At 37.9% G+C, this 27404-nt stretch overlaps 1 protein-coding gene across 6 annotated transcripts; it reads left to right on the forward strand.

The window, feature by feature from the left end:
• The first annotated feature begins 1663 nt into the window (after positions 1–1663).
• PSEN1 (presenilin 1) lies at positions 1664–27156 on the forward strand. 6 transcript variants are annotated; one of them, XR_014590361.1, is made up of 12 exons: positions 1664–1738; positions 4299–4442; positions 9006–9262; positions 10636–10777; positions 14351–14418; positions 16040–16260; positions 18087–18185; positions 19455–19538; positions 20391–20564; positions 22556–22674; positions 22989–23421; positions 23501–27156. XR_014590361.1 is itself a non-coding variant. In XM_083863286.1 (11 exons), exons 2-11 carry the CDS (start codon positions 4359–4361, stop codon positions 23142–23144), a joined length of 1404 nt encoding a protein of 467 aa, XP_083719412.1. In that variant the 5' UTR covers positions 1664–1738; positions 4299–4358; the 3' UTR covers positions 23145–27156. The 6 variants fall into 6 exon arrangements, 5 of the variants coding, with proteins under 5 accessions (XP_083719412.1, XP_083719416.1, XP_083719414.1 ...); XM_083863286.1 differs by having other exon boundaries at positions 22989–27156; XM_083863290.1 differs by having other exon boundaries at positions 20397–20564; positions 22989–27156.
• The last annotated feature ends 248 nt before the right edge of the window (positions 27157–27404 follow it).

A 27404-nucleotide genomic window follows, 5' to 3' on the forward strand; every position in this document is an offset into this window, starting at 1 on the left:
TGTTTATCTGGACCTTACTGTGAAATGGTACACAAATCATATTGTGTAACTGCCATTCAGTGTTTGGAATATGTGAGTACAAAATCTAAAGTATCAGTTTTCTTCATCAATATGCACTGAAAAGAAATGGGAAACAAGAAGCTAGTAAGATCCACTACCAAGAATTATATATTTTTATATTATTTTTTAAATTGATTAGTCTTTTTTTGTTCTTAAGAGTATTTAACCTGCCCATCTGCTGATTTGATCTTGCTAATCTTGGCTGTTTCCTTCATTCTCTTCAAGCAAGAACCTGTACTAAAAATAATGATCTGGCTAGATGGTCATGGCTCTAAATCTGGGCAGGGGAAAGGCCCTAAACAGTGAGTTTAGCTTCTTGCTGAATTCCTGTGTCTTATTACTAGTGCTTTTCGGTTACTGAGAGGGAATTAGACCCTTCAAGTTCTTATTAAACAGGATTGCTAGATAGCTGCTTGCAGGAGTAGTATTTTGGAAAGTGGATACACTAAAAACTGCAAGCTGTTGGGTTTTATATTACAATTGAGTCACACTTTTCATATTCTGTACATTATCCAGTGTAGGAACATTTGAGTGCAGAATTAAAAGTTAGTACATAGTCATGCAGTGTGAGCAGTGTAACATATTGTTTAATAGACATTTCATAATGGATCAAACTGATACAATAATAGAAAAAAGTTTGGTACAGCTGTATGTCCATGTTTGGTTGTTTCCCCCTTTTAAATGACAAGTAGTTTTATTTGATTAATGGTTAGACATCACTTTCAGTCTAAAAATAACTTTTTAAAAATGTATTTTATATGCCTATGAGGTAGTGGGAGTTAATATTTGCACTGCAATGCTTACATCAAATCTTTTAGGTGCAATGCTTCTGTCCCACTTAATTTTACTGTAGATTTTCTTTTAATGCAGTCAGACACTGAAATACAACATTGTTTTAAACATGCAGAATTGCATGGTCCCTCAGATTTTACATTTTTATATTGACCATTTTTACATTTTTACATGTAGCAGTTGCTATATGTTACTAAGCCAATTGATCATGGACTTGGAATTGTGGATAATACTTCAAATATGGATAGCAAGGTAAGTTTCAAATTTGGAATTGACTTTGGTTATGGAAAAAAAGCAAAACAAGTCACAGGTCTACTTAGAGGCTTCTTGAAAAGATACCATGTTGACTTAATACTGTTTTTGTTTCGAAATATAAATATCTCTTCAGTTACTTTCTTAATGCTTTTTTTGTGGGACCATTTTAAAACAGGGTTACTGGCATATATAACGCCTTTATTCAAAAGAGCTGAGAAGTGTATTTCCTCATAAAACCTCTCTCTTTATCTGGTACTACTAGATTAAAAAGGCCAAGCTAGATTTCCTTTACACGATTCCTGGCGGCTGGAGTTTCAGTGAGTGCTCATTCTCTGGGAGAGGCTGGCTGGATCGCAATCAGTGCCTTTCTCCAGTTCCCATGCGTGTGTCTCGGTTCCCGGCCCTTGCTGGGGGCAGAGCTCTCGGCGTGTTCATTCCGGGTTCGCGCCGGGGCTGTCGGGCTGGCCCCGCAGTGGCGGTGCGGCGGCTGCCCCGGGCCGGGCCCGCTCCTGGGGCCCGTCGGAAGTGAGGTGGCGGCGAGGGCGGGGCGCGGGCCGGAAGCGAGCGGGGCCGGGCTGCGGGCGGCGAGGAGCCGGCGGCGGAGCGCGGGGAAGGGGCGCCGTGCAGGCAGGTCCGTGTGCCCGCGGCGGGGCCGGCGCAGCCCGGTGGGGCGGGCGAGGGCGCGGGCCCGGGCGGCGCTGGGGGGCGGGCGCGCTGCGCCACCGGGGGCGGGCCGGGCCCGGTGTGCGGGCGAGCCCTGGGGTACACGCCCACGGGCCGGGGAGGGTCGCTGCCGCTCCCCTGCTGCCCACGGCGGGGCCTGGGCGGCGGGTGACACCGAGCGAGGCCGGGCCGGGGCCTGACCCGCACCCTCAGCGGCACCGAGGCCTCCCGGGGGCTGGGACCGCAGTGCGAGGCTGCCCCGGCCCCGGCCCCGGGCAGGGCTGAGGGCTGAGGGCGGGGGCGGCTGCCTCTTGCTGCTCACCTGAGGGGGAAAGCACGGGCAAACCGCGCCGCCTTCCTCTGATCGATACTTGCTTTGCTTTCCCTCCTGCGAGGAGCTTGACTTGCGTGTCACCTCTGTTTGTTAGGCTAAGTGTAAGCGCATCACAGCGACAGTTGTTGCTCTTGTTGTTCTGGCCTAGGAAAGCCAAAGGAAGCAAGGAAGAACTTATTTAGACAGGCTATTTTAACATTAACAGCTTCATTAGGAAAAAAAAAGTCTTGGTGAGTCCCTTTTCAGGTAAAACGAGCAAAGTTTTAGTTTGTGTTTGTTTATGCATAGTTCATTTATAGATTTCATTCATTCGTAGTTATGTTTCACATATAAATTTTATTTATTTAGAAGTATAAAATAAAGTTGTTTGGGGAGGTGTCCTGAATCCCTTTTCTAAGCTCTTGAGTTTTCAAAAGAAACTGCTTTTAACAAACCATAAATTTTGAGGGCTATCCTTCAAACTTTGGTGCAACTCTTTTATCAGTTACTCCTCTCTGCCTTCTGAGTCTCTGCTTGTCAGGAGCTGAGGGTTTTTTGTTTGGTGGATTTGTGGTGGCATTCTTTACCAGTCTATAAGTAGGATTTTGTGGTTGGCATTTCATTTTGATTTTCTCTCCACTCCAATAATTAGAATTTTTACACGCTGCTATGTGAAAAGTCTCATTCTGATAGTCCACATCTGGATGAGTATTTTCAACTTTTTCCATTATGGTTGCCCTGTCACTGAGAATTACTACCAAAAGCAGCCTTAAAACAACATTGTTTTTATTCTGTAGCCCAACCAAAGAATTAGAGTAAAATTTTAAAAGTAAGAGCAATGTAATTAATATTTATTTTCATCTAATCTTACATTTAAATAATATTTTAAATTAGATGCGCCTTATTTTTAATGGCAAATGTGGAAGGGAGCTATTCTAGTGAAAACTACATTCACTTTCTTTTTCCAAACAGTTTCAGTGCTCTCAGTAGACTTTTTTAATTGGTGTTGCTTCCTCTTGGCTCTTCACTAAGTTAGCTGCTGAAGTTAGTAAGCTCTGGGCCCTATTCCTTTTAGTTACATATTTATTCATAAATAGAGAAACAGTTTCCGTTCTATTTATGAAAATAGGCTTAGCTTTCTCTTCAAGTAAGATGCTGAACTTCTGTCTTGCTGCACTTCTGTCTTGCTGCTGCCAAAAGCAAGAGGCTTTGCTTTGTGATGTCCTCTGTTGTAAGAGTTTTTCAAGATCTCTCAATACATTAGCTGAGTATACTTAAAGCAGCAGAAAAATATTTTTGTTTTCTCTTCCTGGATTTTTTTTTCTTCCATTTTAGTGAGTAAAATTACTGTAAAGAGTTCTGATGAGTGCTGGAATTCACACAAGGTAGGAGCTAGAGCCACTTGGGATGGACTGGCACTCCACCCTTGAGGTGTATTCATTATTTCTTTTTTATGTGACCAAGTCTGTTACTTGTCTAGACCTGCTTATTGTTTCTTAAAATTATGGGGTTCTTTCCTGGAATTTAGTTAGATCAGTCAAACTTCCTCTTTCCCTTATATTGTTGTATCCTCTTTTGTTATAGAGCATATAGTTCACATAGGGCGATTTTATCATCTGACTTTCTTATGGAAGAACATATAAAGCTGTTACATACGTGTGGCACGTTCATGTGGATGTGGCTGGCACATATAGGGCAGTGAATGCATGTTAGTTCTTGAGGCTCAGCTGAAATACTCTCTTGTGTAGTACTAGGTCACTCTTGCAGCATCACAGTGTTAAGGATATGTCTAGATTTTAAATAATCAAGTGTAACTCAGTAATCCTTGAAAATTGCTGTTAAATTTATCAGCAGTCCGAAACAGAACAACTTGGAGCAATTGCTGAGATAAAACATGGAAGTTGTGCTCTCAGCAGATGTGGAATGCTTCTCATTTGTTGCACAAGAAGGAATGGAGAACTGCTTAAAATATTCATTTGTTGCTGGCTGGTTTCTGTAGCTGATGAACTAAGTTGATAACACTTAGAGACTCTTATTTTTGTGCGGGAAAATCCCTATTATGACCTCTCAGTAGATGTGATACAGTTTGGTATCATGGTTAGATACAGAATGATTGTCTTTGGTATATGCGAACTCCAGAAACTGGAGTAGGGAGGGGAGGGAAAACCTGGTCATGTTAAGAGCAAAGGCTTTTTACACATCTGTTTCCTTTCAGCATCTCAAGAAGAAAGGTCCATTTTGTGTGGAAATAAGTGATTCCCAGAGGACTGTCCCAATGACAGAGCTGTCTGCACATTTACCCCAGTTTCAGCATGGGCAGCTGACAGAAAACTTCCCTGATACCCACCTCAGCAACACTGTATGTAACAAACAATTTTAGTACCTGGTAGCAGTTAAATGGGGATGAATAGTTTGTTGGGATTAATTTTATCTTTCTGAACTGTTGTGGTGATAAGCAGTGCCAAAAGAAATATGCTGCAAAATACCTGATGTTCTAAACTCATTTTTATGTACAGATAAGACCTCCCCCAGTTTAAAGTGGTGTTGGAGTGACCAAGCCATCAAGGGGGAAAAAAGAAGAAAGGGTCAAACACTGACATTTACAGAATTTAGTGAGCTCTCTTGATCTGCCTGACTGTGGTCTGCTTAGTTCACAGGTTTCTCAGTCACAGAGTTAATTTTAGTCTAGGTAGAGCTTGAAGCCTGGGTTTGTTATTGCTATTGCTGGAGGGCTGTTCCTATGCAGGAAGAACAGCTCTGTCTTGTCTTACTTGTGAATAATTCTCAAGGTGCTGTCGTAGTTCTTGAGGTTTTGGGAGAGGAGGATCTCAAAACCTGAAGTTTTCTATGGTTGCTTTGAAAGACCTAAGCGCATACTTGTTGCTAGAACTATACCATTGTACCGTATGTATTTTGGAAAAATCAGGTTTAGATGATCTACTTGGGTGTGGTGCTCAGGCTCTTAAGACTTGTCACACTGTTCTTCGTTCCTGCTATAGCTCTTGAATATCAGGTTTCCTTGTGGTACGGAAATGCTCTTGTGAGGCTGGGCCACTTGTAGGTGTGTCTGTAGCAGTAATTCAAGGGAGCATTCTGATTCCTGCTTCGACTCTTCTATACAATCAGCAGTTTAAATAGAATTTTGGAAGATCCACAGATACGCATCATGTTTTATCAATAAAAATATAAAACATTTAAAAAATTAAAACAGAAAAGTGGGAATTTTCCTACTGTATCCTTTCTCCTTTTACTTCAGAGGGAATAAAAAAGGTTTATTTTCCTCTTGGACAGGTGAGAGATTAATTTTTATTGAACACTTCTGCCAGATTAAAAAGGCAGAGCTCAGTGATAAGCTGTGGGCTCACCACCCCTACAGTTGGTGATGCTCCTTACCAGCAAAGGGTTCTATATGTTCTTCTCACTAAAAGATTGTACTGGTGAATAACTGCTACTTGTGCTTTTCCTTTCCATGTTTAAGTAACTGTAGTTTTGATACTAAGTTATAACAATGTTACTCCCCTTTACACATCTACTTTGTTTTTGTACACACCTATAAAAATTCTTTCCAGCTTAAGTGTACCAGCTTCTCTGGCTAACAAGTCAGCACGTGAAATCATTAAGTGCTGTAATTTGCCATTTCTTCTTCTAGTTACACAGAAAGAGTTCAACCCAGTCTTCAATATCTGCCACTGCATAATGACCTTTTAACATCAGTGGTGTATGTGAGAACTGATGAAGTCCATGCCCACTACCAGGCATGGTGGTCTGCTCCTGATGGATAAATCTGAATTTAATAGCTAAAAACTTCTTATCAAATACGCTATGTTTTAATCTCTTGGTTCAGGGGCATTGCTCTGGGTTTACTATTAACCATTTTCCTGATAGGGAAAGAAGCCACTATCGTTTGCTTTTGATATTGTTTATTCGCCTGAAAGCGCGTAGTTCATAACTTACATTTGCTTACGGTGTTACAACAGGTGTTACTGACTTTTTAGCTTCAGAGTTTTCACTTTTAACTATGTCTGAGGAAAGTGAAGAGTCTGTTCCTTTGCTTCCACTTCAGCAAGAGTCCATGGCCTCTGCTCTGTTTAATACTGATCAGGTAGGATATAAGTGCACTTTGTTCTTTTAAGCAGTGGGGCACGCGCATGTCGCATTTAGCTACACTTTAGTAGCCTGAAAGGACAATTTTCTAGCTTTAAGTGCAAATGAGAGAATAACTTGTGTAACTCTTGATGCTGATCTGGTTTTCATGCACTGTGTTATAGTATGTAAAGGTCTTTTTTGATTGTATCTTTGTTCCTAACTAGAGAAGGGAGTAAAATGACAAACATTTGTCTAATTTCTTCAGTTTTTCTCTTTGTGTTTGATATAACAGGTTTTTGTAGTGGTGTGCTAGTTGATCAGGCTTTTCCTTTGGATGCTTTTGTGTTTTCTCTGTGAAGCTGTAGATTTTTAATTTATTTCAATATATTTCTGTTCCAGAGATGGGGTAAGTGCTCCCTCATGCAAGACTGTTATTACAGCAGAGAAAAAACAACACATTCAGCAAGTGTCCAGAAACCTAAGTACTCAGTCTGTTCTGCTTGTGCAGAGTTCCAAGACTCTGTTCATCTCCAGTGTATTGTTACTTACGATCATCTTAGGCAGTTTATTTAGATGATTAATTTTATTGTTGTTGTTGTAGACTAGAAAAATTGAGTATTTTACTATCAAAGTGAAAAATGTTACATTTCTGCCGTATTCTGTACAGAAATAAGTTTACTTGTGGCCAGCATTTCAGATTAACTAAACAGGATCTCTATTTGCATTCTCCCAGATTTCCACTTCTATCTGACTTTGAGTAATTGTATGTGAGGACTTTATGCAAAATGCCAAGTGTTTTATAGTACATTTTTCATTTAGTAAGAAGTAATTTTTTAACACAGCGTCTTTTTCAGAACATATTTCAAGTTAATGATACTAAATTCAAACTGAGGTTAAAACCATGCTGTGTCCTAGTTTTAATTGTTTAATTTAAGCAATTTTAGTTTGGAGGTTTTTCTCCTCTTACATTCCATTTCATTATTGAAAAATGAAACAGATTTTCTTAAGAGGACAGAGCTTGAAACCCTGCTGAGCTTGATTCTGAGGATACCACAAAAAAAGGAAGGAGTAGGCAGATCATTTGGTGCATATTGTTACTTTGTACTGCTTTGTAAAAGCAAATTTTTCATGAGTTAGGGAAGTTGTAAAGCTTCAACCAGGGCTTTTGCAGTGTCACTATTTACAGTTCAAAGTCCAGGGACTTGTGCTCCTTAATCACTTAAATGCTTTTAAAAACTCCACTATGAGTTTCTGAGTGTGTACTTATCATCTTCTCTTCTCTGAGGGTGGGGCTGGGAAAATTCTGTAGAGAGACTCTAAAATTATTATTGATTTATCAAACAACTACAGTGAATTAATGAGATTCAAGTCAGCAGTTATGTTTGGAAATGCTGCTGAGATCAGGTAATTAGACTTTAACATTGCACATTTAAGGAAAAAACTATTTGAGTAGGAATACTTAAAGAAAAAATCATTAGGTTATTTTCAGTTCCCTGTCTTATGTCCAGATCAATTTTATAAAAACTGAGTGATATTTTAAAGGTATTGCAAAAGGTATCATTGTTCAGTTTACTGTACATTTTAATCTAATGCTCCTTTAGTTCACTTAGTCAAACAGAACTGTTCTGCAGAAAGTAATTCAGAAGAAATGAGATTAATTTTGTAAGGAATCAAAAATATTTTTGTCTTATCTCCTATATTAAACCTCTTGAATTTGAACAGTACAGCACTGAATTTGGACATGGTAATACACTGAGAAAACAAGTGGTCTGTATCAACTGTCACATTTTAGTGCTTGTTTAAAGTGTCTGGTAATGGTTTTATTTCTTTGTAGTCCAGGAAAGTTAAGCATAGATCAGTCTCCTGTTGTGTTCTCTGTATGTGCACACAACACATAAAAGGTGAATGCCCCTGCTCATGGTGCTTCTTAAAGAGGGCACAAAAGATTTGTCACAGCGGGAGCCTGGAGTGCAAGTCTGATCATTTACCAATAGATGATGTTCCCAGTTTTTGCTTTTGCTTCCATCGGAAGTTTACCACTGTCTTGGCATTTGAATTATACGCTTGATGTTTTATGTATTATACCCTTCATGTTTCAGTATTAGGAAGAACAGGAAACTCTTTCATATTTGTGATAAGAGTGGTGGAATTTCTTCAATATCAGTGAAAGGATGTGGCAGTAGTTTCCTTGGGAAAAGAAGAAAATTTGCATGCTTAACTTACTGTGCTGAAATTTAGGGATCAAATAGCAGTCTAAAGACTGAGAATTACTTCAGTTTGATCACCATTTCTGTGTCATTCTTACTGAAAATGTGAGAGCACCATACCTCATGAAAATCCATTTTATTGTATATTCTACTTAGCATACAGTAAAGGAAGTAGACGAAAATGTCTACTTGGGATTTTTTGGAGAGGGGATCGTAAACATGTGTTTGGAATTATTCTTAATGGTCAATACAGTTCATTCTTGTCAAGTTACAGGCATTCTACTGTCATGCATCCTTTTACCAACTGTAGTTTGAACCAAGGGAAAAAGATGCCTTTATTAATCTTTTGAATTTCTGTTTAAAGGAAAGGTGACACAGGCTCTTAGACCAACTAGCCTACTTTTGACTGTTGGTGTTTTTTATGTCAGTGTTTCTAACATGACCCCGTGCTCCCATTCTTTTAATAACTGTGATGCAGTTAATTACTACTGTTTAAATCCCTGCTGTAGCAAGTGTTCTTGGCAGTAAATATTATCTTACATGTTTCCTCCTCAGGGTCATCTTTAGCTTAATGTACAAGCACGTGTTTGTGGAGAGTTGCTGATGAAAATGGCTTTTATGTATTGCAGAATGACAACAGTGAAAGACGTCGCCATGATAATAGTGAGCGCAGAAGAAATGACAATGCCGAGTCTGAGACTAATGGGCAGCCACAGAACAACGTTCAGCAGGTGGTGGAGCAAGATGAAGAAGAAGATGAAGAGCTAACACTGAAATATGGGGCAAAACATGTGATTATGCTGTTTGTGCCTGTCACGCTTTGCATGGTGGTTGTTGTTGCAACTATCAAGTCTGTCAGCTTTTATACACGCAAGGATGGACAGCTGTATGTATCAGTATTTCCCCTTATCTTTTTGGTGGACTTAGATAACTTTCTTTAAAACCCCAATTCTTTTGGAGTCTGATTCAGGCAGTGAACTTCCTCTTGCCTCTGTTTTCCCCTTCTCCAGTCCAGAGATAGTTTCATTTTATTCCTTCCAGAAACCAGACTCCTCTCTTTGTGGTACTATTGACATTTGTTGTTTGTCTGGTGACCAGTGGGGATAATATCTTAGTTCTTACTGCTTGATTCAAATCCTAGTCCTAATTTTAATACTTTATTGTGCTGTGTGGTATTTATAAAATAAACTCCATTCTGAGCCAAAGCCATTTCACTTGTACTATGCTAGAATAAAAGAGTTTTGGAAAAGGAACAAAACAACTAGTGCAAATGAAATAACATATGCAATGTTCTGTTTTGCCCATGCTGTTAGATAAAGAAATTCAAATGCAAGGGGAATATAACTTCAAGAGGTTCACTTCTGTGAAGTTATAGAAACTTTCCTGGCAAAGGTTTCTGTAGAAGTTTTTGGGATAATATCAATATTAATAATATAAATATTAACGTTGCAAAAAAACCCACAACAATTCCAGTGAAAGCTGATTTGAGAGAAACAGGGCAAAGGAAGAATACTGAGCCTGTCAGAAACTGCAGCAAATCGTAGAATCACAGAATGTTAAGGAGTTGGAATAGACCTTAAAGATGTCTAAATGTTCTGCTGTGTAAACATTTAGACAAAATGATTCATTGTGTGTTTGGCTTTGAAATGTTTGTATAATATAATCATCACAAAATGTTTCAATGAAACATAAAGTTCTTCTTCACTTTAGAAGCTGTTGATCAAAGAATTCTTTTTTTTGAGTTTTTTTTTTGAGATTTTATTTATGATAAGTGTTTTCCCCCTGTCTCTCCTTCCCACCCCACAATGAAGTAGTTCCTCCAGGAGATTGTATTTCTTAAGGAGAGTGAGTTGAGCCCATACATTGTTTTGTTGAAATCACATGGGAGCCTTTCATGGTGAATCTGTGGATAAAATTCCAGCTGCACTGGCCAGCACATGAGTGATAGCATGGACGAGTGGCAGTGACACACAGTGTGGGAGCAGCCATATCAAACTGCAGGCAGCTGTGGGCTTTCTCTGCTTTACAAAGCAGAAAACAGTAGTAATCTAAGAATGTAGGAAAGGCAAGTCTTCTAAGGAATTCAAGTTTGCCTGATACGATACTAGGCCACCTTTCAAGTTTTGCCTTAGTAGAAAATAGATGTGCTTTTACAGCTCTGAATTAAAAGATTACTGCAGTTTTGTTTGATGTTGGCCTGACATACCAGAAACATCTGTGCATTCAGTGTCATTTCAGTTGATTTTTTTGTTTTTGTAGCATCTACACTCCCTTCACAGAAGAGACAGAGACAGTGGGACAGAGAGCCCTGAATTCTATTCTCAACGCAGCCATCATGATCAGTGTTATCATTGTCATGACCATCCTCCTGGTTGTGCTTTACAAATATAGGTGCTACAAGGTAAGTAGTTGTGCTAGTTTTTTTTTATTATTAGTACAGCATATTTAGAGAATGGAACAAAATGAAGGCTTAACAAGGATGAGTGATTGAAAGTAGCAGAATTAGTGATTTTGTGGCTTTTGTTCATTTGGCACAAATCAGGGCAAAGGCCCAGTACTGTCACTGCCATCTGTTCTGTCAGTTAGAAATAGGGTGACATTGCTCTCTATTCTTTTGAAATGTTCATGCACTGAAATCTTTCTGTGGTCAAGAAATACAAAGGACAGGCTTGGTCCTATTTCAAGGGCTCCCCTCTCCCACCAGTACAGATGTCTCCCATCAGTGTGTGTGGCTGTACACACCAGGCAGTATTCGTATGGCCAGCACAGAGTCTCTAAGGTTCTTTGTGAAAGGCTTCAATCATGTAATGATGTAATCTAGGCAAGTCCAGGCTTAGCATAATTAATTGCAGTGCCACCTGCATGGGAGGAGTTGTCCACGAAAATTCCTGGTTTGTTTTGGTCTTAAGGATCCATTTCACAAGGCGTAGTCTAATGAAACTTCTCAGTATGCAGCCAGGACCTTGAATCTGTTTCACAGTTATAAAACACGTAGTGGGATTCAAAGTTTTGCTTCATTTCATTTTCAAGAGGGAACAGTGGTTTTGGTCTTCATGTCTGTGGATGAAACCTCTTTACAAATTATCTGTGGAGTGACAGGAGAAATTATTTTTGCCCAAATCTACATACATCATGGAATACTGATTTTTAACATATGGACCTTCACTTTTATCATAGTGTGGTGTTACATTTGAACTGACAAAGTGTTCTTGTTAAACTGGCAATTTTCTTCTTTCTGATGAAGTCAAATAACTACTGTGCTTTATCTAGGTTCCTTAGTAGCCACTTGGTTCTCCTCAGGTGCTGAAGGCAACAACTAGTTTTTACTAAGCTTTTCACATTTCTGGTGTCCTCCTTAACTTTTCGAAGCACAGCATATTTTCCATACAAAAATAATTGTTCTACTAAAAATTAGAATTATTAGATACCAGAAATTTCTTGTTATATTTTATGCTAATTACACTAGATAATTAAATTATTTTTAGATTTCCTGTCAGAGTATTTCTATGCTGCTAGATCAGAATGCTGTGAAATGTAGCTACCTGTCAATTGAGTTCTATTTTACGTGCAGTTCTATATGTAGATTGTAGTCCAGATCATGGGAAATGGAATTTATAATGAAACAATATTAGGTCTTCGTCTGGTAGTGATAATTTGCTTATCCTCACACGATTTTTATCTGAAAACTCTTTTGAAGAAAGGAAATACTACTTCAGCTTCACCACTGTTAGTTTTTTGTGGTTGTCTTGTACATTATATGTTAAGCATAATCCTGATTCTAGCTGCTCAATCTAACCAGAAACAGCATCTTTGAAGGGGGATTATTTGATTTTCTTTTTAATTTATTATTCTTTGCATTCTTCATTGTTTCAGTCTGCCTAACCAAAGTCTGACTGCTGTAGTTCATTGTAATTCTCTGCATCCTGCAGCCTATCCTTAATTTTTATTCAAGTTGTAGCAGGTAAAGCCAAATCTGTACCAGCAATCAATTAGCATCAAAGTTGTTGTTAAATGAAGAGTGAACATTCTTTAATGAGAAGGTAAAAATCCTATTGTGGTACCCTGCTAGGAAAACAGAGCAAAACTTACAAGAAGTACTTTGGAAAAGTCACTTGTAAGAAAAGAGACTGGTGATCTGGAAAAGGCTATAGTAAATGAGATACATGAGAATAGTAAATAGTATAGTAAATGAGAATAAAGCAAGCATCTGTGTAAAATGCCAACTTAGATCAACTCTTGAAACGATCTCCTCTAGTTCTGTTGATGGTACTTATGCAAGGTGTGTGTAAAAGTTTGCCTTGGTGTTTGGCACCATCAGCATTCACTATTTTTTAGGATGAAACATTACTATTCCCTTTATTTTCTTAAGTGATAGGAGTTTAAGAGCCTACGTTACAAATACAAGAACTACAGGTAGAAGTCACAAGACAGCTTTCTTTGCTGTTTTCTTGAAATAGTTTCAACTAATTTTACAGAAGAATAAAGTTACTCTTGTTAGGTCCCTACTTAGTAGCCTTACAGGTTGTTGGAAATTTTGGTTCTGTTTCAGTCAATGCATACCAATATTCACCTTTGGAAAGGTTCTTTCTCTCACTGGTGACAGTCTCAAATACTGAGACAGATACTTAGGCAGTTTTCCTGCAGCATCTTTACAGGCATCGTGCTTATTGCATGTGGGAATTTCTTAAGTCTTTTTGAGAGCATACTAGCAAAAGCCAGTCTGTTAGATTAGGAAGTTAAATGACATGTTTTAGTAGGTTGAAAGTTAAATTTGAACCTCTTTTGAGAAGCAGTGTGAAGGAGGAGAACGCATGTTTTTTAAATGGCTGAAAATTTTAAAAATGCATATGAAAAATTTAGCATTAGACTCAATGTACTAAATTACTAACTGTAATGGCTAGATTCTTAATTTGTCAGAAAGTCCTGGTTGCATCACGTAAGTGCGATTCCCTCAGTCTTTGTGCATATGCACTTTACTTTTAAGTTAACTTTTGCTAAATATTTTAAGAACATAAGATGCATTCTACTACACATCTTTAAGACGAGGACAAAGAGATAACACAGTTTTTTAACAGCTTCTGAATGCTTTAATCTGGTGTACATGTAAAGCAAATGTAGCCAGTTAATTTTTCACTGATTGTGTCTGTTCAAAGCATGATTGCTTATGTAGCTTTGATTTCTAGATTATTGCTTCTGACGGGTTGTCTATTTGTAATACTGGGTCAGGTTTTATAAAAGAGATTCTGTGCTGGGACTGACACATGTTCAGTCTCAGTTAAGAGATTCCTGGAGTTAAAGGGGTCTTCAATTGTGATTTTTTTCACTTTGCACAATAAATACTAGAAAAGTGCACTTCTGTCAGTGCAGTCTAAGTGTCTGTCATTTCCAGGTTTAAGTCTTTGAGTGTCCCTGCTGAGTACAGCAGTGAACTGTTCTTTATTGACTTGTTGGGCATGTAAGTCTGCTCTCATATCAAAATTAGGGATTATGTCTATAAATGACTGATAGAGAATATAGAAATCCTTATATAGTCATTCACAGATGTTCTTTCAACAGATAAGCACTGAAGGTTTTTCTGGGTTCCAGCATTTAATTCTATAACTGTATTCTGAAAAGGATATGAAGTCAGAGCAGCACAAAAGTGAATCATGTTTTCCATCTGTGTTCATGCTGGATGATTCTCCTATGTTATAATGCCACTGGTATCAAAATGGTCTAAAAATATCCAAACAGTAGTTTTTGATAGAGCTAAAGAATATCTATTGAAAGTTCACAAAGCACTTAAAATTCATAAGTGTAAAGTGAAATACACCAATATGCATAGACTAAACGTGAATGTAGCACCAACCAAAGAGAGATCTTAAATAATTTTCTTGCTTTAAACGAAAGGAAAAATAATCTTAAAAGCATTTTAATAGATGCTAAATTTAAAATAACAAGTCTAAAACATCTGTATTGATATCTTCTTCTCCAGGTGATCCATGGTTGGCTTATCATTTCATCTCTTTTGCTGCTTTTCTTTTTCTCATTCATCTACCTGGGGTAAGTGAACTAAACCATTAATATGCTATTTTCATGGATTGCTTTATGTGTGTATTTATTTTAGAACTACACCTTGAGTCTTAAGAGGAATGACAGTGAGTAAGTTATTGCAATAAAATTCTTAGTTTTATATAGGCTGATAGAATACACATAGAGAGTGATTTATGGGTTTATAGTGCATCTGGTTAGGTACAGAAGCTAATCTGTACCTAATCCAGCACATGCATCACCAGAATAAGCACATCTTGCTTATGAGAATATCTTGGGAGGAGCTTGTTCTGTTGGCATGTCTTCTGAACTTAATTTTTCATTGACATATGACTCAAGAACAGTTGTCTACATCATGGCGTTTACTTTTGATTATTAGCAGTATATGTGAAGACTGTTTGTGTGGAAGTGGTGGAAAAGAGTCAGCTATCTCACCAAAATACATTCAGCACTTTTCTTCTCTAATTTGGAAACATGCTCTTGTCCAGACATCAAGAAAATCCGGCCAAAATACTCAATATTGTCTAAAATGAGCGGCCTCCTGAGGGTTTGTAACTAGAGTTATGTCATGATATTGTTATATTCTATATGTTTTTATGCCACTTGATGACAAATGCTTTTCTTTGAAGAAGCTTATTTAATTTGGTCTCTTGAAGGAGAATGTGGTCTTCCCTTCAGTCACTGATTTTTTGCTAAAAGTGATCTGTGATGCCTTCTGTGGTCAGTAGTTTCTCTAACCCTAACAATGACTTTTGAAATACAAGGTAATTCCTTCATCTGTCCCTCCTGCCTTACAGCAGTGCTGGCTTCCTTTTGCCAGGGATTCAGAGAGGGAGGGAGTTTGTAGACCGATTATACACAATGACAGTAAGGGACATCCTGTTGACACTGTATATCTCAAAGGTCAACTACTGTACGTCTCAAAGGTTGACTGACAGCTGCAGAAGACAAGTTTCCTGGAGGAAAGTATTATGCAAATTACAGGGTTCTTCGTGGCTTAATGGGTTGGGAGCAGCAGATTCTGCAAAAAGACATCACAACCATTTCTTCCTGAGTTAGCAGAAATCACCTGTGACTCGGCGATGACATTTGTCTATTTTGGTTTTACTCATTGAGGTTCTTAGTTTATAGTGTTTGGTGTGACAGGGAAATGGTTCATCCAAAAATAAAGCTTTTTACTTCAGTGTTTAGGGGGGATATGAAACATGTTTTCATTTCAGAGTTATCAAGGCATTCCACAGGCAGCATCTAAGTAGAGAGAGATCTTCGCATGCCTTTAAAGACACATTATAATTTCACAAGTTCTGATTATTCTGATTTTTAAAAGTATGAGTGTAATCAAAACGACTGATTTTGCAGTAAAGTCCTTTTCTGTCAGTTTCTGCTTTGATTGAGAAGGAAATAGAACATTAAGGAAAATTTTCAGACAAGCAAAAGAGTTGGTGTGAAGCAAACACTGGCAAAATGAATCCTATTGTGAAGAATAGTTAAGTACTCATTGGAGAAAGAATTTTACATTTATGCCACTACATTGAATATGAAAATTTTTCAAAAAATATTCTGAAGTTTTCATCTATAATTTGTTTCCATTGTTTCAAGCAAATGCAGTCTGTATTATTTTCCTTTTTTTTAGCGAGGTTTTTAAGACATACAATGTTGCCATGGACTACATTACGGTGGCCCTCATGATCTGGAACTTCGGTGTTGTGGGAATGATTTGTATCCATTGGAAGGGTCCTCTTCGGCTCCAGCAGGCATATCTCATTATGATAAGCGCTCTCATGGCCTTGGTGTTCATTAAGTACCTTCCTGAATGGACTGCATGGCTTATCCTGGCTGTCATTTCAGTCTATGGTAAGTTTGGGAGCAAGGCACAGTAATAGGTCATGTGGTAGGAATTTCTTTTATTCCCTGAGTTTTCCACTTGTCTGACTAAACTTTAAAAAAAAAAGTATGTGTGTGTGTGTATCCAAAGTAGCAGATAAGGTGATTACAGGCTTCATAAATGAGATCATGATCCTAAACTGAAATCAGTTGCCTGCAGCTGAGGGTTTTGTATTACTTTATGATCCCATCTTCCTTCATGTTTCCTGGACTCTCTAGATTCTTTGTGGAGGAGAACTGAAGTAATTCAAGAGAGGAGGAGATGAGAGAGACCCATTTTGATCTTTTTTATGAAGGTGGAGAACTTCCAGCTTCTCATTTTCCCCAAGAATCTTTGGAAACCCTCGTACATTCAGAATTTAGGAGCTTGTTGTTTCTGTACAGTCTCATATAAATATAGATCTGCCCAACCTGTGAATTGCTCAAATTTGCGGACATAGAAACAACAACCTGATCCATACCTGATAATATAAGAGAAAGAAGGAAGGAAGGATTAAGAGCAGCTTGCTTTGCTCAAAGTAATTTTATATTTAAAAGGATATGGTTGTGACATCTGTTTTGTTGGGGGTTTTTTTATTCATTGTAGTTGTCACATACTGCTCTTTTTCAGAATGATGGCTGAGAAACCTAGATGTAGTTTTTCCATAAAGCTTTAGGGGGCACTGAGCACTTGGTAAGAAAATCACTGTATCCTAAATACTGATTTAATTCCAGGCAAGACTAAAATTCAGTTACTTAGACATAATTAAACCATTACGGCTAAGTGAAGATATGCTCTTAATTTAAATTTTTTTGGAAGTATGTAAGTGTGCTGAATGTGTGCTCTCAAAGTCACTGATCATGATAAAGACTGAGAATCTGTCCAGATGGAAATGCAAGGGTTGATAAGATTTGATTAGCTCTTATACATCAGTGTACTCCTTGAGTGTCCTCTTTCTTCAGGGAGAGGAGAATTGTGCCTTGTGTGTATGCTCGTGGATCACAAAGCAAATCAGGAAAAACTTCCCATCCCCCAGCCCCATTCCCACCCTTCATACAACTGGAACAAATCTGAGTGCTCCAAGCATTCAGCTTTTGTTCAGTGATGGCAAAATGAAATTACTCGAGATCAACTTCCAGGTCCATGATGTAGTCATTATGTAAGTTTTCAAAGCCTGCAACCCCACACCAAGAATTCTTTACTTGAGTGGGACCAGCAGTGGTGCCAGGGCAGTTGGCTCAGGTGCAGAAGGCCTGTTCTGAGCAGTGCACAGCTCCTGACAAATCAGCTGTTCTTTCAGTGTCAAGTTTAGTTTCAAAATAATTTAAAGACATATGGTGAATGGACAAGTGCAAAAGGCAGTAGCAATGTTAGAGCTCTCTATCCCAGTATGCCTGCTTCACAGGAATTAAGTAAGCCTCAACTGTTGTCTTAAAATTTCTTTTAGCATTAAACTTAGATTACAAAATCTTTCCTAGTAGAAGGCAAGCTTGGGGATTTCCAAGATGGTAGTTGAAGAGTAGCTTTCTTGAATTATTCACAGGTCAACATATAGGCACAGGTTCATTTGTAGTTGCATAATATCTTAAGTGAGGAATATAATGTTTTAAAATTTGTATACATATTACAATAATATGTAAAATAGGTTGCATAACTGAAAATATTAAAAAGCTGTAGGATACTGAATTGTGGCTAGGGGCTGTCTTCAAAATCTGTATTCAGGGTGCATTTTCTGACTTCAGGTGTCTCCAAGGGTTATAGAAAAAAGCGTAACTATGTCTGCAGGGATATAAGATCTGTTTGCTCTTCCTTTCAGATTTGATTGCTGTCCTGTGTCCTAAAGGTCCTCTTCGCATGTTAGTTGAAACAGCCCAAGAGAGAAATGAAACTCTCTTCCCAGCACTTATTTACTCCTGTAAGTACATTTTGTTAAATTCTTTAAGCTTGCAATCACCCAGTCATCTGAAGCAGTCTTCTCATTTTTCTGGGTTTTAATAAGATGCTTTTCAGCTGAATTCTTGATCTTTTCATTTGGGCCTCAGTTTTCATTTCAGTGTTGACTGAAGAAAGCGGAACATCATCTAACAGATATTTCAAAATAAAAACCAGCATGTTTTGTTCCAGAATACAAACAGACCTTGTTTTGGATAAAGTACTATATCCTTAGGCTGTGAATTAAGCCTGTTCAAAGGGATCAATTGTTTCCAGAAAATATTTGGCAGCTTTCAGTCCTTAAATGATTTGTATCTTAGTATAAGAAATGTGAGAAATTACTAGAAGGACGGTTGTTTGTGTGACTGTTTTCTTGATGGCTTGTCCTTTTTGGCAAATTGTTTCTCCCTGCAGTTGTGAAAAATAACCTATTGAATTAAACTTGCTGTTGTGACCTGTGTATCAATTAGTACATAATTCCACTGTTTCCAAAGTTCCATGTTGCTAGTCATAGTCTTGTGGATAACAGTGAAAGAGGCTAATCATAAGTCATTGTGCTACTGGGGCTCTGGACAGGCCTGTGTTTGGAAGCAGGAAGTGTGCTGCAGAGTGGCCACTTCAGGGACAAGTTACAGTGGAGAAAGGGGAGGACTTGCTTTATCTGTCACTGGTTCTTTATCTGTCACACTTGCACAGCATCAGTAAAATGTGGCATAGCTGCCTGTTACTCTGTTTTGTGAGAGGAGAGGTTAACACTGAGAACTTGAATTAAAATACACCTTTTATATATCTGATTAGCCTCCAGATTGGAGAATTTTTTGTGATGGTGAAGGCAGAGAACAATTAACTTTGATGTAGATACTGCCTCTGAATTGACATAACTCCATAACAGTGTTTAGAGACCTTTTTACCTGCAGATAAAAGAATTGATTAATGAAAAAAAAAGTAAAGAAATTGTTGTTTTTCAAAGTGAGCCTCATATGTAGAAGTAATTTGTCTGGCAACAGCTGTTGCCATTTTTTTTCCAAAATCTAGTAGAAATAAAATTTCATTCCCCAGTTTCTGTAAATGTGTTGTTGCTGTTACTGGCTGTGTTCCAGATACTATTGTGCTTTAATGACTGTAAAATTGCCTGTTGGAAAAGATAGTTGTATCAAAAAAAAAAAAAAAAACATGAAAAATGAGAAATAATGGTTTCATACTTCTGAAGATACAATTAGCTATGCTGTTGTGGTTTGGATTTTTTTGATAGCAACGATGATATGGCTTGTGAACATGGCTGAGGAAGATCCAGAAGCCCAACGGAAATCCAAAAACTCCAGTTATGATAGGCAAGGTGAGTTTTGTTTTGACAAACCTTTGTCACTTCATTGGAATACATGTTTATGGATACTTGTCTTTTAGCTTTTTAAGAGTCCATGGTGCTGTAGAAGAATGAAAGTATGGAGGCCTAATTAAGAATGATGAATCTGTCAAGACTTGAGAAATTATTTACTTATTGTGCAGTCAATGTTCTTGCATTCATTTTTCTGGCATCTGGAATGTTGGTGTTGAAATGACTCAATATAAAACTGTTAACTGAGCTCAACTGCTTGTCAGATTGTGATGATATAGTGTAATACCAACTCATTTATATTTGTATTAGACAGAAATATGCCTATCCCTTTTGGCTATGGAGATAGTGTTTAAAACATGGAGTTTGTTTATTTATATGTATTAATAAAGCAGGGTGCTGTTTCTGAATTTAGCATGCTTGATGGCGTCCATGTATATGTGACTTTCAGTAAAGTTTCCTATTTTACTGGAAAATTAAGCTGTCAATATCAACTAAAGAAGCTAATTAAATATTAGATGAGAGTTTATTCCTTTAATTGTGATCTTTGTTAGATCAGAGAGCTAACAGCACAGAACTTCCACTTTCATGTGGATGTACTCCTGAATACTAGGGTTTGAGTGCAAAATGTAGGTGCTGTGACTGCAGAGTGTACATTGACTCCTGATTGTTTAAGTAAATGTTAAAATCCTGTGTGAGAATGTCTTGTGACTGTGTGTGCCAGTGTTAGACGTTGCTAAGTATTATGGAATACCTCTTTCTGTCTTGTTCTTCTATGATCTTATGTGTGGAGAGACTTTCATGTTTTAGAAGGCACATTTTTGGAGGAGTCTTAAATGCCTTTTTTCCTTTGAGCTCCAGCAAGCCGGACCCAGAATGCAGATGCTGAAGCAGATGATGGTGGCTTTAGTCAGGAATGGCAGCAACAAAGGGACAACAGAATAGGACCGATTGAATCAACACCTGAATCACGTGCTGCTGTTCAGGCTCTACCCAGTAACTCTCAAACAAGTGAAGACCCTGAAGAGCGTGAGTATGGACTACTCTGAAAGATTACTAAAGCTGAAGCTAGTCAGTCAGGCATCCTTAATGCATAGATGCAGGATTCTGTGGGCTATTAGCAAGCTGAAGAGATGCTCTTGCTCCTGATGAATACTAATATGCTTCATAGGAATAACAGTGTTGCTTTTTGGTAGCGTTTTGTTGCAGGACTGAGTAATATTGGCCAATTTGCTCTTTAGTTTGATACACACACTCAAAACCTTTGTTGCACAAGCTGTTTTCAGACTATTACATGGTCAGTTGCATTAGCCTTTGTCTTTTTTATGCAGTGTTCTGCTGTGTATCACCTCTTTTGGATTTTAGGCCCTGTAAATGCAATGCAGTCATTACCAGGTTTTTTATCAAGATTAAACTGTTATCCACTTGGTAGGAAGCAATGTTTAAAACCTGATTGGAGACTGAAATGAATGCAGAATGCAATGGGCTTGCATAGTCTTCTCCAGTATCTTGCTAAGGTGGAATATCTTTGGAGAGTGTATGATATCAGTGCTCAGATACCTGTTTTAACAGACTCATGACTTCCAGTTGGAGTTCAATCTGCTATTAGATTTGCAAAGCTCTAAACAAATTAGGGTGTGCCTGTCTAATAAACTGCTCTCCCCATGTGATGCTGCCATATTTTAGCAGATGCAGCTGCTTCCTCTGATTATCAGGTGTTCCTCTGTTTAAAAATATAGAGACTGCCACTTTGAGAACAGTTCTAAAATTTGCTTTGTCTCAAAAAGTCCAAATTAAGCATGCTGCAAATTCTTTCTCATTTCCAGAGCTTAAAAAAATAACATTAAGATGCAAAAAAAATCAGCAAAGCAGCTATTTCAGTTAATTTTTTAACTAAAAATCTCATCTTCCCAGGCTAATAATTTTCTCCTTCCTATATTCCTGCAGTGAATAATAATGATCCAGTCAGACTTGTCAGCCAGAATTAGTTTAGTAAAGTCTGGAGCATCCAAGGTCTGTTTCAGCAGTTAAAGGGTGTTTTAGTGCTTAAGAGCTTTTCAAGAATGCACAGTTATAGGCATTTTATTGGAGGCCTGTTGAAAGAGACTAGGGTTGCCTTTTTTCTTTTATGCATTTTCTCCCTTATTTTTCTTTTTCCTTTCCCCTCTCCCCACACCTTCATAATTAAACAGAAATTCACTTGTGTTTTGATGTTCTTAGTTCCTCTTGGAACTCCAAAGTAAGCATTGAGCTGGACTGTAGTGAGGTGGGAAAGTAATCAATAGCCAAATGAAAACAGCTGGTCACCTGATACTGGCCTTTCTTAATTAACATCTCAGACTAAAACCTCAGAAAGTGAACTGGCATTCAGGAGATCTTACAGTGTTTGCAGAAATTATTGGGTATTGTGTTTCCAGAGTTGTTGCTAAGGTGGTAGTTACTATATAAAAGAATAAGAGAATGAATTTTCCTAAATCTTACATCTTGGACTAAGTATGTCAAGATTTTGCCTCTGTGATATGCTCTGTACTTACACACAGGTGCTTTTAAGAACTACCTGCATAAGAATTCTGTAGGAAAATTGGGAAGGCAGTGGAATATTTTGCAGTATATAGGTTTCTAACTGGCAAATAATACATCATCTGCAAGGGATTTATTTTTTCCCCTCCCTCAGCCAGTTTAAAGGAATTGCTTTTCAGTATTCTGTTAAATATGACAAGACAACCAAAAGTGGACACCCCTCCATGTATAAAATTACAGATATCTGAGTTTGTATAATACTGCATTTATATGCCCAGGAAAATAGGAGTATAGGCAAATTCTTATTAAACGGTGAATTAATTGAGTGGTATAAGCCATCTTGTTTCTAAGCCATCTTGTTTCACAGGAGTTTATCACTTGATTCTGGAGTGGTACTAATCTTCTTAATAGTTAATGTAAATATATATTATTCTTCAATAATGACTGACATGTAATATTTGTAGACTGACACTTAATGCTGCCATTTGTTCACTTTGCAGGAGGAGTAAAGCTCGGTTTAGGAGACTTCATTTTCTACAGTGTCCTTGTTGGCAAAGCCTCTGCAACAGCAAGTGGGGACTGGAATACAACTTTAGCATGTTTTGTAGCCATATTAATTGTGAGTATAATGTAAAATTATAATAGGGGTAGTTTCTAATGTTCATCAAGGACAAAGTTGTAACTGCTGCATTTTGTCTTTGATCTTGTTTATTGGGTGGCCAGACTGAAAACTGATGAGAACTTTAACTGTGATTTTCATTGGCTGTACATCTGTCACTAAAGCCTTTAGTTTAGGAAGACATAAAACATAACCTGGAGAATTAATATTTATACATATATATATATATATATATTATATAACATTTTACTTGTCAGAGTTCCCTAATTTCTCCCTATGTTTTTTGTGTTTTGTTTTTTTTTCTTTCCCCTCAGGGTCTGTGCCTTACACTTCTGCTTCTTGCCATCTTTAAGAAGGCCTTACCAGCTCTTCCAATCTCCATAACCTTTGGGCTAGTTTTTTACTTTGCTACAGATAACTTGGTGCAGCCCTTTATGGACCAGCTAGCATTCCATCAGTTTTATATCTAGCAGACATGATGCTGGAATGGATATTTGTAGCAAATCTGGGAGGAGGAAAAACGGTTTTTCCCTCAGTTCTCAAGCGAGACTGAAGTCAAATACTCAAGATTCCAAGGCGGAATCATTACAGCTTCCTCCGATGGTGGTTTTTGGTTTGCTTTTTTTCCTGAGACAACTGCTGCACTGGGCACCATATGAGTTTTCCTGTGTGAAAGTGGCTTCTTCCTGATGGCCAGTCTAAGCCAGGTGCTGTTATATCAGAGGTCATCTGATATACATATCTCTGGTAAGGACCACCTGTGTGAAAATTGCTAATGCTTCCACCAGCAATGTGATCTCTTACCACAGGCCAATTATTTTCACAGCGCTAAGGGTGCTGAGGACTTCCTTGATGTTAACAGAGGAAGCTGACAAATCACATGGAACTTGTCCCTGTAACTGCTTGAAGAGAGAGAGCCCAATCTGGACTTCTTCAGCAGTGATATTTTGACAGTGGAGTCCCAACTGTGTAACGGGAAAGGACTTCGTAGCAATTCGACAAAGGGAGAAAGTACTGTCACTCTGAGAGTGCTCCATGACTTCATAGCCTCTGTGCCTGAGTGTGTTTTGTTTAGTAAATTTAAAAGCTTTTTTTCCCCACACTGGAACTAGAGCCTCTTCTCAGTTTTAATACTTTGTATTCTCAAGCATGGAGTGCACCTTTTGTTCACCTCCTCCAGTTTATGTAGCTGCTTAGACTTGGACTGAATTATTCGGCAGTAGAGGACCATAAGGTCCTAAATTGGATCTTGCATTCTTTTCAAGGTTAATAAACTACATTAAAAAGCAGTTTTGGGGCTTCCTCTTTGTGCTCTTGCAATTCATTTTGCTTGAACACCATTTCAAACCCTGCATTTGAAAATAGTCACTAACAGCATGGACTGCATCACTGGTGGATGTTCCTTCTGTTGGCATTCTTATGAAATAAGTAGGCATTTGCAGCAATCCCAGATGGAGTTTAGCTTGCCAGATCTAGAGATCAAAGTGCTAATAGAAGCTCTTCTATTGCATCACTGAAATTCTTGGTCATCAAAAACACAGTTTAGAGTTCTGTTGACCTGAGTGTTGGTCGCTCAGCTGTCTAACACCTCAGGCTGGTGAGAATTTTTTTTTGTGCAGTATCTTTATTGGTGAGGATAGTTAAGTGAGAGATTGCTTAGTGTCACTAAAGAGCAAAATTTGTGAGCCTCTTCAGTTTAATTACCTCTCTTGTGAGGAACTGGTGATTGGCAAAATGAAGGACAATTCAATATCGCTGAAAAGAAGATAGGAGGTTTTGAACTTCTTATAACAAGAGTCTGTCAAACCTTAAAACTGCTAAACTCTGATTCCTTCTTCACTTGAAAGAACTCATTTATGAGTAATTGCTTGGAAATGAGATGGGTGAGATGAAGTTGGTTTTCCCATAATTTCTTACTGTGTACAAGTAATGTTTTTTCTTGGGAACCATAGGGAGTGGATGGGCATTCTGTTTTACTTGCATCTTGATACTGAACTCTTGGCCAAGTAGAGCAACTGTCAAAATCCTGACACTAGCTCATTTTACCTTTTTTCCCTGAGGTTTTGTTTCAGTGCCTATAGATTAATAGGACTGAAACATTGGAGATGTTCACCAACCATTTCCCAAGTAAAGAAAGAAGGGCTGTGATGTATAAATCTGCTTTAAAATCAAGAAAGGCTTTCTTTGATTGTTCTTGTTAATATATGTATTTTCCAGTATGACTTGTTAACTGTAGTGTTAGCATTTACATTTGCATAAAATACATTGTCTTGTCTCATCTAAAGTACTTTTATTCATCTCATTTGTGTGCTGATTCCTTGTGGATAGCATTAATAAACCAACTATATCAAAATTGCTTACAGTGACTTTTCAAGTCAAACTTGTTTGTGTTTTCTAGCCTAAATTACTGTTCCATATTTTGTTGCAGTGAAATCTGACTTAAAACAGGTTGGTTGGTGAGGGTTTTAGGGATTTCTGTTGTCATTTTTTGGTTGGTTTTTGTGTTTGGTTTTTTTTTTAACAAGACTTTGAGTTGTTTTTAAACCATTGTAACTTGTCCCTTTTCTGAGCATTATATCTAAGAAAATTCCCTTGTGTGTTTTATTGGGCATCCCAGCTATAATCTCATTGTATAGAACAGGCTTGCTAAGAGTTGACATCGCTGGCATTTGGATATCTGAGCAGGCTCTCAGTTAAGGGTTGTTACTTAAATGCAGAAGTCATCTCTCTTATTTCTTTTTTGGCTTCAATGTGCACCAGGGGAGCATTAGCTCCATTAAGAGTTGCTTTAGAATCTGTAGAAATGTACAAAAGCCTTTTCACGTGCTTGCATGGGTGTTAGATGTACAACCCAAGGAAGAACTCAGAACCTTCCAACACTACATTGCCAGTCTTCCACTTCCCAGAGCTGCTTTATTCCAAAGTGTTAATTTCTGAGCTAGTGTAGAGTTACAGTGGTGGAGACTATAAAATTTTTGTTCACAGAAGCTGTTCAAGTTTGTGTTTGAATCTCAAAATAAATTTAGAAGGGAAATTGCTTTTATAGGCAGCTATATATTAAAGTACACTGCTTGTTACCAGGTACACCTTCAAAAACCAGATGAAATTTTCTAGATTTGCCCTCTCAGGCCAAATCACGGTAGCTTATGTTTCAGATGAGATCTTGCAGCTAAGGATTATCTCAGAACATAGATCCAAATAAGGTTCAGTTGCCAGTAGGTTTTGTTTACATTTGGGTTGTTACTACACAAGTGTGAAGACTGTGTCACTTTTCTCTCCTTTGTCTTGAAACACCGATCTAATTTGAGGTCGTGATTCACCTTGGTTAGATTGTTGTAACTGAAAGATTTCTCATAAGTAGTCTGCGTTTTTGAGAGCGTTTCCATTATTATTAAATTAGTATGTTAACGACAGCACATTAGACTGTAGCTCTGAAAGAATTATGCTGTAACCCAAGTAGATTCATCCCTTCTGTGCTCAGGCAGATTGATAACTGTTGTATGGCTGTTCCAGTGTTAGTACTTTGAAACTGGCTATCCCAGTAGCTTTCCCTCCCCATTCAACTTACATCAGTAGCTCTCCTTCTTTGGCTAAGATTCAATTCAATATATAAATGAGAAGACATAATAGTTTTCCTAAAATCCAGGGACTTCCATTTGTGTCTCTCTCTCTCTTTTTTTTTTTTTTTTTTTTTTTTTTTTTTTTTTTTTTTTTTTTTTTTTTTCCCTTCTAGTGGGGGATTTAATCCAGGGCAAAGAAAGAGATCCCTGGAAGCAGGTTTTAGCAAAGGCTTAGGATGCTGTTGTACCTGTGTATGGCTGTTACAGTCACACTCAAATTCAAATGTCATCTGTGTGAGGTGCATCCTGAAGGTGGAAGAATGTTATACTACAACACATTCAGGATGATGACTTCTTTGAGCCAAAAAAATCAAGGGCTGTGCTCCACTAAAATGGCTGATCTCCTCAATGTACAAAGCAGAAACAGGCTATTTCAGGCATGGGAGGCTGGTGCTTCTTGGATGTAGATATATATATATATATCTGTACCTATAGAGATACAGATTCATGTACTCTGGACCTGTAGAGGACAGCTCTTCTGCCATTAGTATGGTCAAGGATTAAACATGCAGAAGTAAATTTTGGGTGGATGGTACTGTTCAACAAAACTTATCAAAATGCTTTATTCAAAAAATTACTTCTGACAATGCTGTTGAAACGAGTTTAATAGACTGTGGAACATGTCTGCACTGTGATTGCATCTCAGTGGTAACTTGGTTATTGGAAATGTTGAAACATGAACTAGAATGAAATTCTTTTACACTCAAAGCATTTGCTGTTTTCTTTTTTACAGACACTGGTTTGTACATAACCTGAATTGAATGTGAATGTTTTTTAAACACCTTTCCGGTTCTTGATAAGATACTGTTTTGATAATTATTGCAAATTTTCCTGTATTTGTCTAATTATTAAAATAAAAGTTGCATGGATCCTGATTCATCTTGCCTTTACTACATTATTTTAAAGCCATCACTTAAAGCTCTTGGAGGCATAAGCACTGTAGTTATTTTTATTCAACATTTAATGAGTAAGATTCCTTTCTTAAGGCATTTAAGTAGCTGCCATATTTCCTAGCAATAGAGCTTCAACTGGTTTTTGTAGAATTACTTTCTTCTAAAAGCTGCTTTTTGTGTTTCTCTAAAAAGTCAGTCAAAGCTGTTGCAAAAGCAC

Source organism: Zosterops lateralis, assembly GCF_965231275.1.
Source record: "Zosterops lateralis genome assembly, chromosome: 6".
Taxonomy (NCBI): Eukaryota; Metazoa; Chordata; class Aves; order Passeriformes; family Zosteropidae; genus Zosterops; species Zosterops lateralis.